General features: G+C 36.9%; 1 protein-coding gene across 1 annotated transcript in view; it reads left to right on the forward strand.

The window, feature by feature from the left end:
- Positions 1-20,613, forward strand: part of LOC118737410 (AF4/FMR2 family member lilli-like) — a gene marked incomplete in the record, with an annotated part of 423,767 nt that overhangs the window by 10,425 nt on the left and 392,729 nt on the right. Inside the window, 1 exon segment of the mRNA XM_036467878.1 lies at positions 465-1,517. Coding sequence (XP_036323771.1) covers positions 514-1,517 — 1,004 coding nt within the window.

The following is a 20,613-nucleotide window of genomic DNA, read 5'->3' on the forward strand; positions in this document are numbered from 1 at the left end:
CCTGCGCCGGATTAGAAGGCTAAATTGGGAAGAATAATAACAAACACTTAAACAAAATATTCAAATATTATGTGTGTGTATCCATACCTGCCTCATTTAAGCATTTCCTTGTTGTGCCTTCAGCAAGAGTATAAGCAGGTAGCTGGAAAGGAAGAACTATATTGCGCGAGTTCGCTGTCGATTTCGGCACTTTATTGAAAAGTAACAAAAATTAATGGATTTTTCAGTTCATAAATGACTTTGACGTTAAAGTGAGATTAAGAGGTAGAAATGCAAATATTTTAATAATTGTGTATATATTGCAGATATAATCTCTAGGGCTTGCTGAGGTGTTGTGATGAGTTGAGGGCAGAGTAGATCTACTTTCGCAGTATATTATCTATCTCTCTATGTACATATGCCTATTCGCAACAGTAACTGTAACGAAATTAAATTGACTTTTCCCCTTTTATGTTCCATTCCAGAACACCTTTCGTTTGGTCTTATTTAAACGGTAATTTCCGCGAACGTAGAATGGCTGCCGCGAGTGCTGGCCAACAATTACATCAGCAACAACACCATCAACAACAGCAACAACCACAGCAGGAATTAAATGTGATTGCGCTGCGTCAGCCTTTTCAGCAATCAATGAAACATCATCAACAACAACACCAACAAAATGCACTGACGTTGCAACAACAACAACAAGCATTGCCGACGCAGTTGCAACAACAGCAGCAGCACAATCAACAAGAACAGCAAATGCAGCAACATATACAATTGCAATTGCAGCACATGAATAATGGTCAACAGCAATTGCTGCAACAGCAGCAGCAACTACAGCTACAACACCATACACAACAGCCAACGTCACAGCAACTACGCGCCACAAAATATACCACGCGTGTTGCTTCCAATGCGCAAATGTTTGCTCAACAACAACAAATACAGCAGCAGCAGCAGCAACAACAGCAACAGCAGCAACAGCAGCTACAACGACAGCAGCAACAGCAACAGCTGCAAGCTTTACCAGCTGGTATGGTAAATGGCGGACCAACACTTGCTGCTGGCAATAGTGCAACACGCGGCGGCCAACAGATAAATTCTTATCAGCCGCAGCCGCAGCAGCACCAGCACAATACTGCAGCAATGCAGCAACATCACCAGCCGCAGTTGCAACAGCAGCAGCAACAACACCAGCAGCATTTGCAACCGCAACAGCAACAGCAACAACAACAACAGCAACATTTGCAGCTACAGCAACAGCAACATTCGGTGAAAATGATGAATCATAATGTGGTGGTGGCGCCACCTACAATCGCCTCGCGTCAGCACGTCGCTATGAGCAATGCCGCGGCCTCTGCTGCTGTTGCTCTCTCCGCCACAAATAATGTGAGCGTTGGTGCTGCAGCTGCTGCCACCACGGCAACCCCAACGACCTCTACAGTTGCGCAACCGTGCACCGCCAGCATAGCCAATGCTAATTTGGCACCCGGTTGGCGTAGACAAACCAGCAACAATGAAATCATTTACATAAGGTGAGTAGAATTGAAAAATAACTACTTTTATAAAATAAGTAATAAGCCTACCCATTCTTACTAAACATCTTTTCCACGTATAACTATGAAAATGCTCGTTAAACAATTTGCACACGCACTATTTTCAACTCTTCTATTTGTACTACGTAGTATTTAATCGTTGATTGTGTGTCTATTAACACAAAGCCTAATGCGGTTGCCAAACAACCGACCGTCAGTCATTCCATGCCAAGATAAGCTAGTATGTATTTATTTGACTTTGGGTAGCTAAAATCTCATTTTAAACACATTAACCTTGACTTGTTGTCCCAAGGCAACCTCACACACAACAAAAAAGTGCAAGTGAAGCATGTAAATGCCCAAAAACAACTCATTTGTGGCTGAGCTTTACCGAGATATCGTTAGTCACCAATAAATCGTTTATGTATGTATATGTACATATACCCACCTAATAGCACATACAACAACAGCATTATAAGCCCACAAACAAAAACGCTGCAAATAAGTATTTTAAGCTTACCGTCACCCCGATTATGTTTGTTGCAGATTCTTTTGTAAACGATCTAAAAAGCGAAAGCTTTGCCACGCTGCTCCATATAACTCATTTCCCTTTCTTCTTCCAAGGCTCTCTCAACATGTCCTTTCTCCTTTGTGCTGACATGCACAAATGTGAGTGTGTATGTATACCTTAGTTGTGTGTTGAAAAGGATAAATCGCTAAGAAACCATATAAAATGATTAACTATGGCACAAGTCTTCCAATGCTTCGTGGTTGATGCGTAAGCGACTTTTAGAGGATTTATTTTTGGGTTATTTGTTGCAGAGATTTCTTTGTTTGCTTACTTGAAATTAACGTATGAAGGTATATTTGTGGTGACGCAGTAGGGATTTTTGAACAGTTTTAAACGCAAGAACATTTAGATGAAAAAAAACAATTTTCAAAATATTTCCTCAAAATATGGAACTCAGGCATCTTGCCCACGTCATTGTTCATGATTGGTTTGTCATTATCCACCTCCCCTCTCTGGAATTTATAAACGTAGTAGAATTTTTTACTATAATCTAGGCGTCAGTAACCGATATTCGCCTTTCTTATCTTTACGGGGATTTATAAATCACAGATTCATGCAAGGTCGTTGGTGTAGATAACCATCCCTTGTGCTCGCGAAAATCGTCTTCCAAATGCGAAAAGTCACCGACTTATAAAATATTCAAACAAACAACAGTAGCGGGGAAGATCTTTTTTGTTATAGGCTAGGTTCTGGAATCCAAGAGATATCAGATAAAAGCTGAAAATCTACACGCACTTCATTCACAGTATTTGTGCGCCTTTGGTTACGCAGTACTTCCTAGTACTAGAATTTTTTTCTCTTGTGGAGACGTATAGTTACTGATAACAGATCGTATCATATAGTACGTAAGCAGCTGTTTAGACAGAAAAGTTTACACAGGAAGCAAAAGTCTTCCTTTGGTCTCGGTAATTGTCCTAAGTTCCAAAGCATATTTCAAATTACGACGAAATCGCCCACTTGACAACACTGCTTACAGAGCAGGATTGAGAGTGGAGTTGGGAATTTGAAAATGTGCGTTCTTTGATACAGAACGACGCGTGTGTGAGTCTTGCTTGGAACAGAAAGTGATCTTAGCCCACTTCTTTATCCTGAATCGTACGTCCATATAAAACACTGGAAGCATAGCTTCTGCCTATTACTATACCTACTATAACGGAATTGATTTCTGGTTGTTCATTCCATCGCCTTGGACTCTTCCGACTTTTGGACAAAATTTGCCCTTTAAATTTTTGGCGTTGAAGCTGTCAACCCTTATTTTTCGTCAAGGCGTAGGCCCTAAAAACGAGATGTTGAAATATCTCGCTTTGATTTTGATTATGAGAATACCCTTGTTTACCAAATAACCCCACTCTGTGATGGCTAAAATTGCGCTCCTTCGCTTGTTACTTTGTCTCTCTTCCAACTGGCCCCATTCTCGTCTACATAGACCAAATCGCTAAATTACAAAGTACATATACCACAGTTTTAGAGCCAGCTTTCGTTTACACACACTTGCACTCACATATCTATGGCTCAGTGAATGACATGTGCACGCTTACAGAAAATACGCAAAAGGACAGCTATAGAAAAAAATAAATTAAAACTATTGCATTTATCGTATGTACAAGTTGGCATAAGCTTCAGCAAATAGCTATAACAATTAGTGTAAGCTATTAATGTGATTATTATGTACTATGGGTTAAGTATGACTAAGTATGAGCGAAGGTAATTTTTAATGAATAAATCAATAGCAAGCAGAAAATATGTGAATAAAACCTAAACTTGTAGGTTGGACTATGCAAAATTGCACCTACGAGTGATAGTATGGAACATTCCGAGCGCATAATTTATTTAGATTTACTTCGATTTTCAAATAAATTTGAATAAATAAATAAACACATGTACACACTCGCTAACATAATTTATTTTTCTAGCAATTTCTTTTTCCAAAATAGAACGCGAAATACCAGCAGCTGTTTTAGTTTAGTTTTACAACCAATATGTTATGTGTAATAACGTGCTTATATTCGCATACAGTGTCTCACAAAGGTATTCGGAATTTTACTTTTTATAGTAGAAAGTCCTAAAAAAAGTTATTTTATCCCAGTTTCATAATCCATAAATCAGTTTTCAACACATTTTAGCTTTCTTTTTCAAGAAAGAATACAACATCTCAAAAGCAAAATTATGAGCGTACACCCCTCTAAACGTGATCACATAAGTATTTCAAATTTTAAATCTTAACGGACTCGCAAAGGCACCGTTATCCGCACAGATGCGCGTCGCTGTTGGTAGAATTTTGCACTGATTCTGTGTGTAAGACTATGGTTTTTAATGTTTTATCTTAGTGCGAAAGAAAGTACGTTCAATTGTGTAAAATATGGGTAGAAAGTCATAAGAAACTACCTTGGAGGAAAGAAAAATAATATTTAATTAAGAAAATGAAGGGTAAACATTGAAAGTGATATCAACGGCCACAAAAAAAGCATTTCAACCATCCACAGCATTTTGCAGAGTAATTCGTTAACCCCAAAAGTATAATCTACGTCTGCGAGGCGTATACGGAATGGGTATTTTTTTTTAATATTAACACAAAATTAGCTTTTTTTTGTTGTTTTAATATTTAAACTAAAGGTTAGACCACAATGAAAGGAGTAAACTCGTTTTCGAGAAATAAATAAAAAGATTCCTGTTGTTTTATAACCGAGAAAAAATATTTTCGAATACTTTTGTGAGGCACTGTATGTACCTATATACATATGCACCTCAAAGTAAATATTGCGGCGATGTAAACAAACAGCACAAAGGGGTGTATACGAAGAATTCAAGGTGTGCTCATCCATTCGGTAAATTCATCTTCATTTCATTTGTTTCATATATTTTGCGCATGCAAACATACATACATGTCTATATATCGAGCCATAACCGCCAAATTAACGTAAGCGACATTTTTTTCAAAATTTTCTTTTTGATGCAGAAATGCATCTAGATTCTCTAGGAATATTTCTGCATCAAAAAGAAGATTTTGAAAAAAATGGCGCTTACGTTATTTTGGCGGTTAGGGCTCGATATGTACATACAAAAATAAACACAAATATTGAAATTAAATCTTACTTGTGCTCACCAATTTTCCTGTGCCATTTGATGTTTCATGCGTACCGCTTGACTTCCAACGCGCCTGTTCATATTCACACATTTTTGCAACATTGCTGTACACTTCTTTATGATCGTCAACTGCGCGGGTAGTATGTTTTTTATCTTGTTGCAGCATAAACTACACGAGTAGTATCTGCCAAAGACAAATATTTACTTATGGTATCTGATATCAAGTATAATTACAAATAACTCATAAGCTACAATCACGCGAAGCTTTTTTCCATTGTGCATACCATTCTCGCAACATTGACTTGTACTGCTGCACTCAAACACTGGCATAAAGTATGTGTGTTTTTTTGCTCCTATCAACACTGTTGACTTTATGTTTGCTTTTTGTCTCCTCGATTGCTTGTATGATGGTTGTTGTTTATATTCCCCGGTTATATAGCTGTTCGATTATTTGCTGGTGTTCTTGGGTAAATAGCAGTTGTTAGCGCACACAGATGCGCATATTCAAGGTGTGGTGTGGTTACTGTCCGTTCGGCAATAGTGTAAACATCTGCCTTTTCAGATGACTCTTGTTTACAAATGCGGTGGTAAGGCATGCGCGAGATATGTAGCAATAAAATTAACACCACAAACAAACCTAGTTTGTAACATGACATACCCAATTCGGCTTGCTCTGAATAAGTAGGCAGCTTTCATAAATGCTTTGTGGACGTGGCAGTTTACGAACTTACATATTTTGGTAGGGGGCGATTATGAATGCGATCCGTTGTTGGGCTTTTAAAAATGATATCATTTATTCTTTTTGCGTTAAATCTTATAAAATAAATAGTGAGTTGAGAAACTACATTTTAAATAAATATAATTCTACTCTTAACTTATTCAAACGAACTGGAAAAGTATTTAATGCTGTGAAATACATAAAAGCGCTCAGTCTTATTTACTTTAGTTTAAACTACAAAGTAGCTGTCACATTATGTCACTCTGGTTTTCAGACTCAATTGTGAATATGCAGGTACTTCATAAAAGACAAAAACAAGTTTTATTTACTCATCACTGCTGATATGTCACTTTCATTATGTTCTGCTTAGATGTACTATACTACTACTATTAAAGTATTTAATGGATCACAATTTTATGGGTCTCTTATCAGCTATACGTGTAGACAAATATGAAATTATTTTGTTATTAATGCATCAATTGAAGTAGCTTATGCATTTGTAACTATTTAGCCTTAAGTATAATGCATACTAACCACTATGCTATCGAGGAAAAGTGTACATAAAGTTTATCTTAACTTTATGTGGAAGCCATGTGTAAAGAAGATGTTTACAGTAAGTTAAAGTGCAAGTGATTTAACAAAGAAGTGCATTGAAAATTAAAAAAAAAGATACTAGCCACTATACTATCGAGGAACTTTGGAGACAAAACTGAGTGAATTTTTTGAGGTGAATATTAAAAATGTTTATTTTAATTAAGGAGTAAGTAAATTGAGTTATGTGAAATGGGTCCTAACCATAATTCTATTGAAGCAAACCTATTAAAAGAGGAAATAGTCTTAAGTGATAACGATTATGTATTTGTTAAGAAAAATTGAAGTTATGCAAAGCTCTTCACCACTATACTATCGAAGAGATGTGGTGATAAAGTGGATGTATTTTTTTTTTCGAGGTCAAAGTAAAACTGTTTATATTAAATAATTAGTGCGAAAGTGAAGTGTATTATGATAAGAAAAAGTAGTCTCAAGTGACATAAGATGATATTAGCCGCTATACTATCGAGGAAATGTTGAGATAAAGTGAATTGAATTATGAAAGGAAAAAGTAGCTTGAGGTGAATAGTAAAATTTTTTATAATTATAAGTCAATCGTACTGTGAGCAATGGATTGTATGGAACCACTGTTTTTTGAGGATAAACCATATAAGGTAAAAAAAAGTGAAAATGAAATTTGTGCAGAGATACCAGCTACTAAACCATCTTGGAAGGATGAATATAGAACGAACGTTTTTTCAGTGAATCATTTTTAAGATTTTTAAGTCTTAATTGAACATGTTATTTAAATCTCTTGAAGATACTTATCACTATGCTATCGAGGAAAAGTGAACATAAAGTTTACGTGGTAATCATGTGCAAAAAATATGATTACAGGTGCACGTGATTTAAAAAAGGGCGTTGAAAATAATAAAAGATGCTAACCACTTTTCTATTGGGTAAATGTGGAGACAAAACTAACTGAATTTTTGGAGGTGAATAGTAAAAATGTGTATTCTAATTAAGGAATAAGTGAATTGAGTTATGTGCAATGAGTTCTAACCATAATGATTTTGGAGAAAATCTTCTAAAAGAGGAAATATTCTTAAGTGATAATGATTTTGCATGTGTTAAGAAAAGTTTAAGTAATGCAAAGCTCTTAACCGCTATACTATCGAGGAAATGTGGTGTTAAAGTGAATAAATCTTTTGAAGTAATAATAAAACTGTTTATCCTAAATAATTTGGGAGAAAGTGAATTGAATTATGAAAGGAAAAAGTAGTTTTAAGTGACATAAGATGATACAGCCGCTATACTATCGAGGAAATGGTGAAAAAAAGTGAATTGAATTGTGAGAGGAAAAAGTAGTATGATATAAAATTTTTTATAATTAAAAGTGAATCGATCTTTGAGCAATGGATTTTATGTAACCGCTGTACTGTCACGGATAAAGTGTATAAAGTTATAAGTGAAAATAAAATTTGTGCAATGATACCAACTACTAACCTATCTAGGAAAGGTGAAGATAGAACTAAGTTTTGTTTACTAAATAGAAGGCGATTTCCAGATGCTACCCATCGCGCAAAAATTAAAAAACTCATAACGAACATGTTATGGATGAAATTTCAGATAAAAACTATTTACTAGCTAATATGAAAATACAAGTACATGAGGTGTGCCTTTTAAGATGAATAGTAAACATGCTAGTTGAGGATACTTCAAGGAACTAGCCAGTATGCCATCGAAGAAATTGTGGTGATAAAATTCAGCGAATTTCTTAAGGCTAAATTGAACATGTTATTTGAACCTCTTTAAGATACTTGTCGCTACACTATCAAGAAAATATATGAATATGGCGAAAATGGCCAACGAAGTCCTACAAAAATAATTGAATAAGTAGCTCCAATCCCCCTTAAAAGGAAGAAAGACTGCTAAATTAATACGGCAACCCAAAATCTCGATTGCCTGTTAGTATCATGTGCATAACACATTTCTTGTTACCAGCAAATGGATTCATTTAATGTCAGTAAATTTAGTAAAAGACCAGAAAATCTATTTACTTGTCTAAACCAAACTAACATCAGAAACGAATTGAGTGTTCATATTTAACTTGGATGCAAATTCAAATGCGTTTGTAAATGTCTGCCCGAAAAGTGTACTTGTCAAGTATTTCCAAATCGCCACTTACAAATTCATGAGAGCACCCACCCATTTGCAAATGCCATAAGTAAGTCGCATGTGTGCCTATGTCGTACAACACAAATCCACTCAAGCATCAACTTTATTATGCACAACTGAATTTACCGCTAACATTTCTTAATCCACCATTTAACATCAAAGCAACTCCCTTTTCTGCACTAAATGTGACGTAATTTGTTTTTTTTTCTCGTTCAAAATCAAATCTGCTGTCAACAAAGCGACACAGCTTGCAATGGTGGCCTAGAAAAAGGCGTAGTTCATAAAATACCTACTCGAAGGCTGAACCTTTCCAGGTCATAGCGCAATGTAGCAGGCAGGCTATTGTATGCTAGCTGTGCCTGCGCTATTCGAATGTTTCTGCAAAGGCGAATGGAAAGTATTGTTGTAGGCATGCGGCGAAGTTAAGAAAAGTGAGAAAAGTCATAAATCATGTTTATGCCACTAACACAAAGTTAATGCACAGCAGCAACAAAATACTGCAACACCAAACTGTGTGTAGCAAATTGTGCTAAATTTTTGTATTGCCGGTTGGCCAAAGTTGTTTCTGTTGTTGTTGCAGGCATTCATTTCAAGCACAAGAATGTATTCAAAGTCAGTGTGGCGCATGGTGCCACAAACAAATTTCAAGAATGCGGAATAGCTGTGACGAGTCCGTTCTTCACAGGCGCATTTAGTAGAAGTCCGGGCAGCATGCAATCCACACAAATTCATGTTGCATGGCACTTTGTGTTGGCGCAGCTGGCAGTGCGTAGGCATTTCAACATAAGCGTATAATTTCATAATAAGCCACGGCTGCCTGCACTACCAGTTTGGTATTTTTTAGAACCTTTTTTTCCACACGTAGGTACTTAGTTTCTTTTACTTAAATTCCCCTGTTTTTACTTGATTGTTTTCTTTTGCTCTGTTTATTTATTATTTTTGTTGCTCAAAAATCTTTACGCGTAGGTTGGAACGTGACTCAAGCAACGCTGAAAAAATAAAATCAAGAAAAAGTCACAAGCAGTTGTTGTGTGGAAATGTGTGCGCGAAAATTCCTTAGCGTGCCGAAATGCGTCCAGAAGTGCTAAGACGCGGCTAGCTACATTAAGCTATGAAAGCTAGAATAGGAGTGGGCGAATCTGATATACATTATTGTTGTTTTTACTCGTAATAAGTTTACTTGTTCGCACTTTTCGGTGCAGTAGTACCAAGTACTTTCCTCTGCCACCTAAAACATTTGTGAGAAAGTCTTTCCACATTCAGTGCGTTGGCAGCTTTGGCTTGCCGCTGCATACACTCATACATACATATAATGAAGGACATTTCCTTGGTGTTGGCGTTATTTACCACTCTTCAGTCAACACAAACTTTTGGACTTGACTAGCAAGGTAGTTTTGTAATCGTTCACACTGTTGCAAGCTGCTTGATTTTATTCTGTTTGCAATTCACATTAGGTAATATTTTCGTGTTATTGTTGTTTTACGCTTAACATTTTTCTTTTAGCACCATAGCTCTACCTGTCACATTTAAAATTATTTATTTCCTTTTATTACTTAACTTTTCAACTTAAAGTGTGCGTCAGAAAAGTGTGGTAGCGTGGGTTTGTAAAAATGAGCTGAATGAAACACAAAAGCTGAGTATTTTCCACCTGTTCTTTTCAAACAGTGTGAACGCCTCCCTGAACTTGTTAATCACGCGCTTACATAATTGAGTCTTATATGGTAAGACATAAAATGTGTCGCTAAAAATTACTTTTTCAAAATTTTGAAATAAGCACAGTATCCTCTTGTTACTTTGTCCTTATACAAATGATTTTCCAACTTATCTTAGCCAATAAATCGACCAGCGAACGAACTTTTCAGCTAACAGACTTTCATTGGCTTTCTCGAATATAAAAAAGGAAAAATAAAAATGTGCAGTTTTTCATTGCCAACTAAGCGGCAGATACTGTGTCTTTGCCAGATATTTTAAACAGTTTTTATTTCAAGAAAAGAAAGAATATACTACTTCCATATTTGACAGTTTCCATGTAAAATGGCAAAGTCTTCCTATTTAATTATTTTCTGCCGAGAAAAGAACTGCAACCCGTGAAAGAGTTCTGTAGGGCGCACCTCTGTTAACCTGTCCAGCGTAGAAACTGCGTATTACTATGAGATTTATGAAAGGTACACACTTATACGTACATACATATTACTATTAATTTATTTTATTTTTGTAACTCTACCGGTTATTTGTTGTACTATAAATGATCGTAGATTTTATTGTACTAATGTTTTTTTCGCAATAAATGAAATGAATTGCAATGAAAATGAAATAAACCAGTTGTGTTAAATTTTTCTTTCAAAAAATAACTGAATCGCTAACGAAGGACACGATTCGTTAAGCTGGTTTTCGTAGGTGAATTTGCGATATTAGGGGATATTTGATTAATACAATTCATGTCAGATATCAGATATATAGTATCAGTCAAATCAATTTCATTGCATTCGGCATTTCCTTATTGAGTAATTTTATCAAAGAATCTTCCAACCACATCTCTTCCAGCGTATTTAACGCGAGCTCCTAAAACTTGATGTCATCACAGTAAAACTTGTATAAACTGTCTTACAAAGCGTCATTGCATTACCTTTTGTGTGCGTGTGACTGCACACTGAAAAAGTGTTAACAACTTCCTTAATTCACTTACTTTGGAACTGTAGTCAGAATAGCATTTAACTACAACACAAATGCCATACTAAATGTCGACAATAAAAGCTAAAACTTGAAGAATAAAAAATCTCAAAAGGAAATGATATTTAATCGGCTAAGCTACCAGCAACATAACGAGCCAACAACAACGAGTGCATCTTCATAGCAAGTACGTACTAAGTGAATGATGTCGATGAAGTGTGCATATAGGAAGCTGGACTTCTTAACCATGTTCGCACTTTCATTTAATCCCAACTGACCACAAGCCAACAGCATCATCAAGCATCGGCGACCGACCGACCAACTTTGCAAATGCTCAACGCTGCTTGCCTTACACAAGTCATTGGTGTATGTACTCCAACAGCAACATCACGTGCAGCAGCAATTCACTTTTAGTACTCACAACAGCTGCACTTTTTTACTGCTGCCGTTAGTTGGCTTTAGGTGCAGGCAGAAAGTGCAGTGAACAAAAGAAACGTAGAAAAAAGCGTTGATGATGTCGTTAACTTTTGCTACATCTTCTTCGTTATCGATTACTTTTGCACGCGCTTTGCCGCACTCCAACCTTTCCCCCTATCCACATATTGTTGGTTTTTGTGGCTATGCAGCTTGAGGCTGTGGCTGCAGATGTGTTGCTGCTGTACCCGCGCCTGCGCACAAGTAAGCCGAGCAGCTACCGGTGCCTCAACCTCGTCGCACAGCAGCAATTTTTCACTCACAATGCGGCAGTACAAGAGTTGCTATCTTTCTGGTAGCTCAGTTGTATACAGTGAAAAACTTTTCCGCCACACATTTTTACACAAATGTCACTTTTTATAACCTCTTTTGAGTACAAACTACAATTTTGCATGCATCTGTCACGCTTGTGTTGATGCACTTTTTGTTTGCGGTTTCTCGCATTTCATTGACCGCAAAATTTTATTTGCAACAACACAAATTAGGCAATCAAGATACATACATATGTATCTGCGTGTATACATAACTGAGCCAGCAAAGTTTTTACGTTCTCTTTTCTCTGAAATTTTGTTTTAAAGGCGCGAAAATATGAAAGCGTAATCGAGTGTGCATTCAAAATTATCGCCGTACGCAGTTATAAATATACATACATACATACCTGCATTTTTGGGTTGCTTTTGTAGCGTAGCAGCTGCATCATTTCAATCCGTTTCTGCCTTGCAAGTAGTTTTGTCGACGACAATTGAATCACCCGATCGGCGACCTGTTTTACAGTTTTCTTAATTTTCTTTTAATACATACCAGTTTGTGTATATGGCATTTAAGTGACTCGATGAGCAACAAACCAAAAAGGCACAAAATGTGAGGTTGATGCTGCTGCTGCTGCTGCTACTTTCCCGTCGTTGCCACATTTATGGCAGCAGCTGAGCTGTGCATTTTCTGCTGCTACTTAGCTTCTGCTTGACTGACTGGTAATACTTTGGGTTTCGTGGTCGCTTTGTTTGTACTCGGCCCTTTGCAGTTCCTCTTGCTTTTGCCCTTCTAACAAGAGTGAACCCTGTGCGGTTGCTTGTCTATTGATGCGCATGCGCTTGTGCGACGTTTATACAAATATTTTTATGTAGTGTGCCTGTGTGCTTCTTATAGAGTACATAATATTCAATTTTTTCCACATTTTTGCTTTGCGGTTTGATTAAGAGAAGCTGGACATAAAAGGTTAAAAATAAATAAAATATAAACACGTTTCACTGCATTGACTTGGAAGATAGCAAGTAAACGAGGCGTAAGAATTAAAAGGGAATCATAAAAAGTTGGAAAGGTGGGGCATTACGGTTGTGATAAAAACCGGACTTTGAACATGCGACTTGTCTCCATCGCTGTGATTTTACGGCTGAGCGTTGAATGCATCCATTTTGGTGGTAAAAGTTGGTTGAAGAACGTTAAGATTGAGGAATTATGAAATTAAAACTTTGTGGTCGATGTTGTTAGCCCAGAAGATTCTTATCGAAAAATTTAAATAAATAAAAATTGCCTTTCAATAGAGAGAAATGTTATTAAGGCTAAAAATTAGAAGTTGCTGGTCGAAAAGGTTTACTATGAGCACAAAGGTTTTTCTTGATAGTCGAATCCTTAATATTTAAGGATTTCATTAAGGAAGAGCTGAAATATTTTAATTCCCCTATCATTAAAGTGAACATAAACATAACTGGAAAGATTATGAATCCTTAGCTTGTTCTCTGGATGTCTCATACGACCAATACTAACTTACGGTGCTGTAGTTTAGTGGCAAACACTAGATAAACAATACAATGTCAGGAAACTAGCAGTATTCAAAGGTCAGCTTGTCTAGGTGCTGCGGAGATCAATAAAGTCTTACCATTCTGATAAGCTTGATGTGACCTTGCTTCAGCTGCCAGTAGCACTCCAAATCCGCAAATCAGTCTCAAAAATTCTGGCTACTGAAAGCCGCTGCAGCACGGTCATAGTGTTATTCTTGACAAGTTAATCGAATCAGGGAAACAATCAGCTTGTGCACCTCCAACGATAGATTTCAGGTAAAACTTTCTGGTCAAGTTTCTTTATAGACGGGATTGAAGTAAGCGCATGATAGTCGAGAATAATTCCATTGAAATCTACACTTTGAGATGTTGAATGTCTCTCTCGTTCCGACTACCGAACTTTGCTAGAATATTCCAAGTAGAAGTGCTCACAAACGAGTATGCCTGGAAGGTATTAAAAAGAAAGTGCGAAACAGTCCGAAAATCATACAGTTGCGCTGAGATAGCCAGCGGCACTTTTGGCACTTGCCTTATCGACAACAAAGTTAAAATAGTCAGGGGTTGGAAATGCACGTCAAAGTCGACGGTCGAGTCTATTCTATGCCTATTGAATGTCTCGCATCTGCATTCTCGACTGCAGGAACGTCAACGGAAATTTGAGGGCGGATGATGGGAGCATATCGTGCTGAATCCGAAGCAGAGACCAACCAACCACTTGAACTCATCAGAAGGGAACTGCTTTTACAATTTACATGAATGGCTGATGCAAGTTGGAACAACCTTCAAACCTGCGAGGGGCATATCGCCGCATTTTGACAAACCAAATACAGAAGAACTTTTAAAGAGGTCGAAGAAAGATATACTAGTCGGGTTAACAGCCACGATTAGGGGACACTGGCTCATTGGTAAACATACAGCCAAAATCAGCCTTATGTACAAGAGCAGGTAGGGATCGCCTCCTGTTAGGAGAGTATTTATTTTTGGGGGATTCAATTAAAGGAGTCAAGCTCTAGCTGCCGTTGGCTGCTGTGCCATAAGCTAGGATTTATTCAGGGTGTAGATGGGCGTGTTTAGCCAATCGCTACTTAAAAAGTCCCACCTTTGCATGAACCCATGCAGTGCCCCTGCTTGGCTTGCTAGCAGTAGCTTACTACCGTGTTTCAAAATTACTCCGGGAGTGGAGTGTAGCCGATTTTTCAAGATGCGTCAACGCTGAGCATTCTGATGACCCAAGCATAGTAGCGTTGACCATGGTTGGAATGCCAGCAATTTATTACTTCAATAAGTTCAGCGTTGAAATATTTGAGAATTGCATAGAAAATGCGAATTCCTTTATACGAATATGTGCCTGGGTGTTCGCTATACTTTTTATGTACGAAAGTGTGTGACCGTTCGCTGCATTTTTATTTATTTCTACACGAAATTCGCAAGTCGCTTATACACAAATATTCGCGTTCCATGGAAAAATTTTCTTTCGAGGAAATATTTTCCAATCAACGTGGGAACCTCATAAGACAACTAACTGGCACATGGCACATACATACATATTTCATTGCAGCAATATTAGTTAGCATACGCAACATAGTTAGAAGAGCTCACACACCTCAGAGCTAGTGCATATCCCTCTTGTTCGTCCTACGTTTCTCATTAATCAATTAAATAAGTTACTTTTCTATGCATACAATTTGCGATATCCGCTGCATTTTTATGGCCAGCCACATTCACATTCATTATTTGCTATATAATGCCCTACAAATCATGTTATTTACAACTGTCGTCATGCCTCACTGGCCCACTGTGGCATAGCTCATAATTCGCACTTAGGCAAGCGGCATAAAAGCATCTATCCACGTCTCAGCGTTCATAAAATGCCATACATGATAAGTATGTATAACGCTGCATTTACTTTACTACATTTGCAGCTGCTCCCTTTTTCGGCCGCCTTTTATGCGCATTCAATTATATATTTATATGCGTAGTATTTCACACTCATTTCATTTATTAAGTGTATCACTTTTTGCAATGCGTTCACATTTATTGCTTTAGTTGTAGAGAGTGCTACATGAATGCTGCAACTTTGGCGGTAGCTGGCATCAATTTTCAACGTCAAACTCATCACGATTGTAAGAAGACAGCATCGCATACACAAAAAAAAAATAATTTGCTGCAATTTTCGCTGCTCATAATTTAAGTGAATTACTTGCGCGAGCTGGCGGTAAATTTATTTATTCTTGCCTGCTTTCCTGCGAGCATCTTAAATTTATTTATTTGATTTTTCTTTTATTTCATTATTAACTCACATCTGTGGGAAAGAATTTTACGCTCTTTGAGCGCGGCAACTTATCTTTCACACGAAATATTTTTCTTTGTTCTTTTCGCTCGTCACATCTGCTGTATAACCTTCATGTCGATTTGGTTAAAATTTAAATGAAGACAAAACCAAAATAATTTGCATTCATGTAACAAGCTTAACTGGTACTCGACTTGGTTGCCATTGCATTATTATTACCTTCATCGAGGTTACAATTATACATACAAATTTTAACATATTTAAAAGCCTACAAGTTTTGAAAGCCCTTCTCGTTCAAAATAAAATATTTTTTTTTTTTTATTTTAAAAATTTTCCCACTTCATATAACGCTTTAAATATATATACATTTTTCAAGTGTGGCTTTGCTTTGTTGCATGACTGTTTGGTGGTGCCCTCTTGTAAGTGCCTCGCCCTTCACGCATTCGGCAGTCAGTCAGCGAGACGGTGTTATAAGTGATCTGCCAAAGTGGTTGCGAAATTTTAATCGGACCGGCTCACTCAACACAAACATAGTTATTGAGTATATTAATTTATATATACCCACATAATTACGTTTGAATACAGCTTGTGTAAAGGGTGGTCCGGTTATCAGTACATACTCCCGAGCGCGTTTTTAATATTTTTAAATGGGGATTTAGTGATTACATTCAACGTACCTACTTGTTTGGTGGTCAAGATGGACTTTGAATTTAATTGGTTTAGATTACCCTAATACTGCGCTACTATCTTCCATTTAACTGCAGCCTAATATAATCTCCGAAAATATGTAGCACTTACAACATCTATCGTTACGACTGTATTATTTTTTCCTATTTGTTGCAATAAAATTTTTATGAAAAAATTTGAACGCCTTGAGTTCCTTCGAATTTAATTTTTGAATTTTTTACCTGACTCGAGAAGGGAAACATTATTAGCATTTAGTGGTGACCTTAATTTCTTTCTAATAGCGCATTCCATGAAGACTAGACCACGCAAAAAAATAAAAATTCGGCAATGTGACCGGACCCCGACTATAATTTTAGTATTTGGTATAGTAATGATTAGGGCTCGGAATCTCATGCACTAAAAATCGAAAATATGCGAATATAATATACATTTAAAATCCGAAAATATGCGCTATAAACACGTAAAATATACAATTAAAAAATTTTGTCTTTTTTTTTTTTGCCGCGGTACAAAAAATAAATACCAAATGTATTTAAACCAGAAAACAAGGAAAACAGTTAACTTCAAAATATAAAATATATAGTTATGCATAAAATTAGTTTATAATTTAGCAGATAATCACAATCTTTTTTAAATAGAAACATTGACAGTTTGATAGTGGTTCAGATGGATGTTTGGTAGTGGTTCAGATGGATGTTTGGTTGGTAAGTCGGTCATTTTGATTCCGCAACTCCACAAGCCCTTTGGCGGCTTTAAGAGAGGCAGCTGCACTCTAAAACATTCTGTAGGAATGGCTTGCCGAGTGTCTTATTTAGGCCTCATCCTTGCGAAGGCTGGACACCCTTACAGGAAGGGTTTGACTGCCTCTTTGGAGCCAGGGTCATCGAAATTGGGACAGAACTTGTTAAAGGGAAATCCAATCCCTTCGGCATGTACCCCACTGGGCCAGTACCCTTTGCAAACTGCAGTAAGTTTGTAGGTATCTTCTTTGCTCATTCCTAAGAGAACTTTGGTTATAACACCCAGAACCCTTCACGGTTCCACCACTTCTTGGCTTTCGAGTGATAAATTTCGGTAATTTTTTTGTTGGGACACATTCATTGCGGAGCCACTACCTTGTCAGTTCGTCCGCTCCCTCGTTTCCGTAAATATCTCTATGTACCGGGATCGAAAAGATATTCAGATGAGCATTTGGGGAAAAATTATAAGTATTTTTTTTTTATTGTCAGGGATTTCCTACTAAATTTAGATAGTTTTAAATCAAAAAAGACAGAAAAATGCAAAAACCGTTTATTCTAAAATATACTAAAATGTGCGCTAACGATTGAATGCCATTTTAAAGGAAAATTTAGTAACAAAAAATAATAATAATTTTGTTACAAATACAATCAATTATTTTTGCACAACTTTTAGCTCCTTTCAAATTGAAGACAGCGTGTAAACTTTAGGCTAAACCAAACCTGGAACCGTCTAGAGGCATCAATACTGTTTGCGTAGACGACGGATATTTACGAAGATAGAACTTTACGGACTTTATATTGCCGTGGATCATAACGGCACTGACCAAGCTCTTAAGGATCTACCAGCAGTTAGTTCGAATAACTTGTCTTTTTAAAAATCTGAACAGAAATTACCCAGCGAATTCCGTGAAGACACACCTATTACCGACAATCAAGCTTGCCTTGGGGAAATACTTGCTAGTGTCAAACTCAAATGTGCCTTAAAACCAAAATCCTATTCGCAAAACCCTGTATGTATAAGTGATTTTTTTGTTGCATTCGCAACGCTGCTTCGGTTTTTTCCCCCATTCCATCGTCAATTTTATGCTTTATGCTTGATAGCATTGCGGTGCCAAGTGTCTGTTTGTGTGCGTTTTTACGCATGAAGACATGTATGTGTGTGTGTGTGTAATATTCATGTTTGCGATAATCATAATGTAATCAGCATCAGTATCTTTTTAATAATGCATGTCTGCTTGACTGTAATAAATATTGCGATTTTTTGTGTTCATATGCAACTGACGTGCGAAATGAAAAGAGGGGACGTTCAAAGGACCCTTTGCGTTTATATGCTTAAATAGTTTTTTTTTATTATTATTTTTTGTTGTTGTTGTTGCTTCTTTTATGTGTTTTGTATTTTGTTGTTGAGCATTTATGCGTTGAATGTCGTTCGCGTTCGCTAATGTGTAAGCTGGATTATGCCCATTTTGCATTATAATGTATGCACAAGTATTTTGCTTGCGGCCTATTAGTGGGAAAATTTACTTGATTCCTCCAGGAGTCAGAAGCGCAACGCTCACTTTTGCAGTGCGTAAAGTGTGTAATCGATGCGTAAACAAGAGTATATGTGTATGTAGTGAAAAAATGGGGGAAAACATCGCTGCTGTAGATCACATATGTTTGCATGTTTATAAAAAATTATTTACAAAAATCTTGTGACCCAATTTTTTTTCAACCCATGAAATCTTTTAAACGCAACATTAAAAAATTCCTCTCGCCCTAAAAGTTCACACAGTTTGATAGTTTAACCAAAAAATAAAATAAAGAACGAAATATTGTCAATAATCTTAGGTTACATTTTTATTGGCGTTTTGTGCTATTGCTTGGGTCACCTTTACTTTTGCTACTGCTCAGCAGCGTACCTTTTCACTTATGTATCTTCACACCCTTTTTTTGGCCACTCTAAATCACTTTACTCGTATGCGCTGTCACCTTGCAACCCTCGAAAATAAGTCTCCTTTTGCGCTGTGCGACTTGTTTGTCAACTTTGATATTTTCTTTCCACATGGTTTCACTTGAATATCGCTTGCACATACATACATATTAGATTTCATTCGACTTGGCGTCGAAGTCAAGTGACATGTAAAATTAGGTAACGAATCAGGATAATGTGTCTGCGTAAGGACATGCTTGGCATATGTAATGTATGCATGTATAGCAACTTTATGGTAAACAAGAGAGAGACGCAAATCTCTTCAGCATTTTTGTGCGAATGTCTCAGAATTGCTCTTAGGAAAGATATGTGTCATGCATACAAAGCTATTTCATACTTAAAACAGAATATCTTAATGCCCTTTTCATCTGTTGGCTACTGTTTTAACAAGATTACCATAATGCGGTATTACGTTTATGTGTGAGCGGTAGTTTATTGTTCTTGAAAAGGAAGACGTATTTTGCCTGTAGATATTTGTAGTTAAGTGTAAGCGAAAAAATTTGCCATTTCAGTGGTCCCTGCCATGACGCGAAAAATAGGATCAATTTAAGTAAAAAGTAAAACCTGCAGGTTATGCTAAGGAGATAATAAATCTGCATGTAATGTTTAAGTGTAACCTTTTATGGGTTTCCACATAAAAGTGTCGTAATTTTGGTTAAGTAAGCAAAATAGTTTGGGGTATTTAGGAAAAATTTGTTAAATATTTTCATTTTTCATGTTTACTTTAGAACACTTAAAGGACGAAAAGTTTTTTGGCCTGGCCTAAAGGAACAATATAATTTGTGAACTGTAGGAATAAGTGATGAACTAAAGTTCTATCCGACATAAGCGCTAAAAATTGGCTCTAAAATCGCCAGTCAGCCTTAGAGAGTCACGGGGGGAAACTACGACTAGATCATTAACGCATTGCAACTGGGGAAGGCGTTAGACTACATGACATACACTTCGTAACATACTAGTGCGATTTTCTAACGGAAGAAATTGAGGAAAAGACCGACCTTCCGTTAAAGAGCTATATCTTTGTACACCAACTGATCCGAGATGGACTGCAGTGTAGAAGGGCAAAATAGGATTTTGCTGGGACAGGAAACAAGCCTCTTTTAAGCGGAACTTTTTTGTATCTTCGGAAGCTGTAAAATCATAGCCAATATAGTCGAAAACAAAAATAAAGTTCTAAAATATTCTGGCAACCAGATGGCATAATTACTTAGCTATAGCATCCCCAGCGGCTGCTGTGGTGTAGTGGTTAGCAGTGCGCGTACCACTCCGCAGGGCCTTTGTTCAAGTCCGGTCCAACCCAACATAAAAAAGTAAAAATAAAGTTTTTTTTTTACATTAGCGCTCGCACCTCGGCAGGCAATGGCAAACCTCCGAGTGTATTTCTGCCATGAAAAGCAGCTTCC

This window comes from Rhagoletis pomonella, unplaced genomic scaffold (assembly GCF_013731165.1).
Source record: "Rhagoletis pomonella isolate Grant_MI unplaced genomic scaffold, Rhpom_1.0 Rhpom_scaffold_00004, whole genome shotgun sequence".
NCBI classification, from domain to species: domain Eukaryota; kingdom Metazoa; phylum Arthropoda; class Insecta; order Diptera; family Tephritidae; genus Rhagoletis; species Rhagoletis pomonella.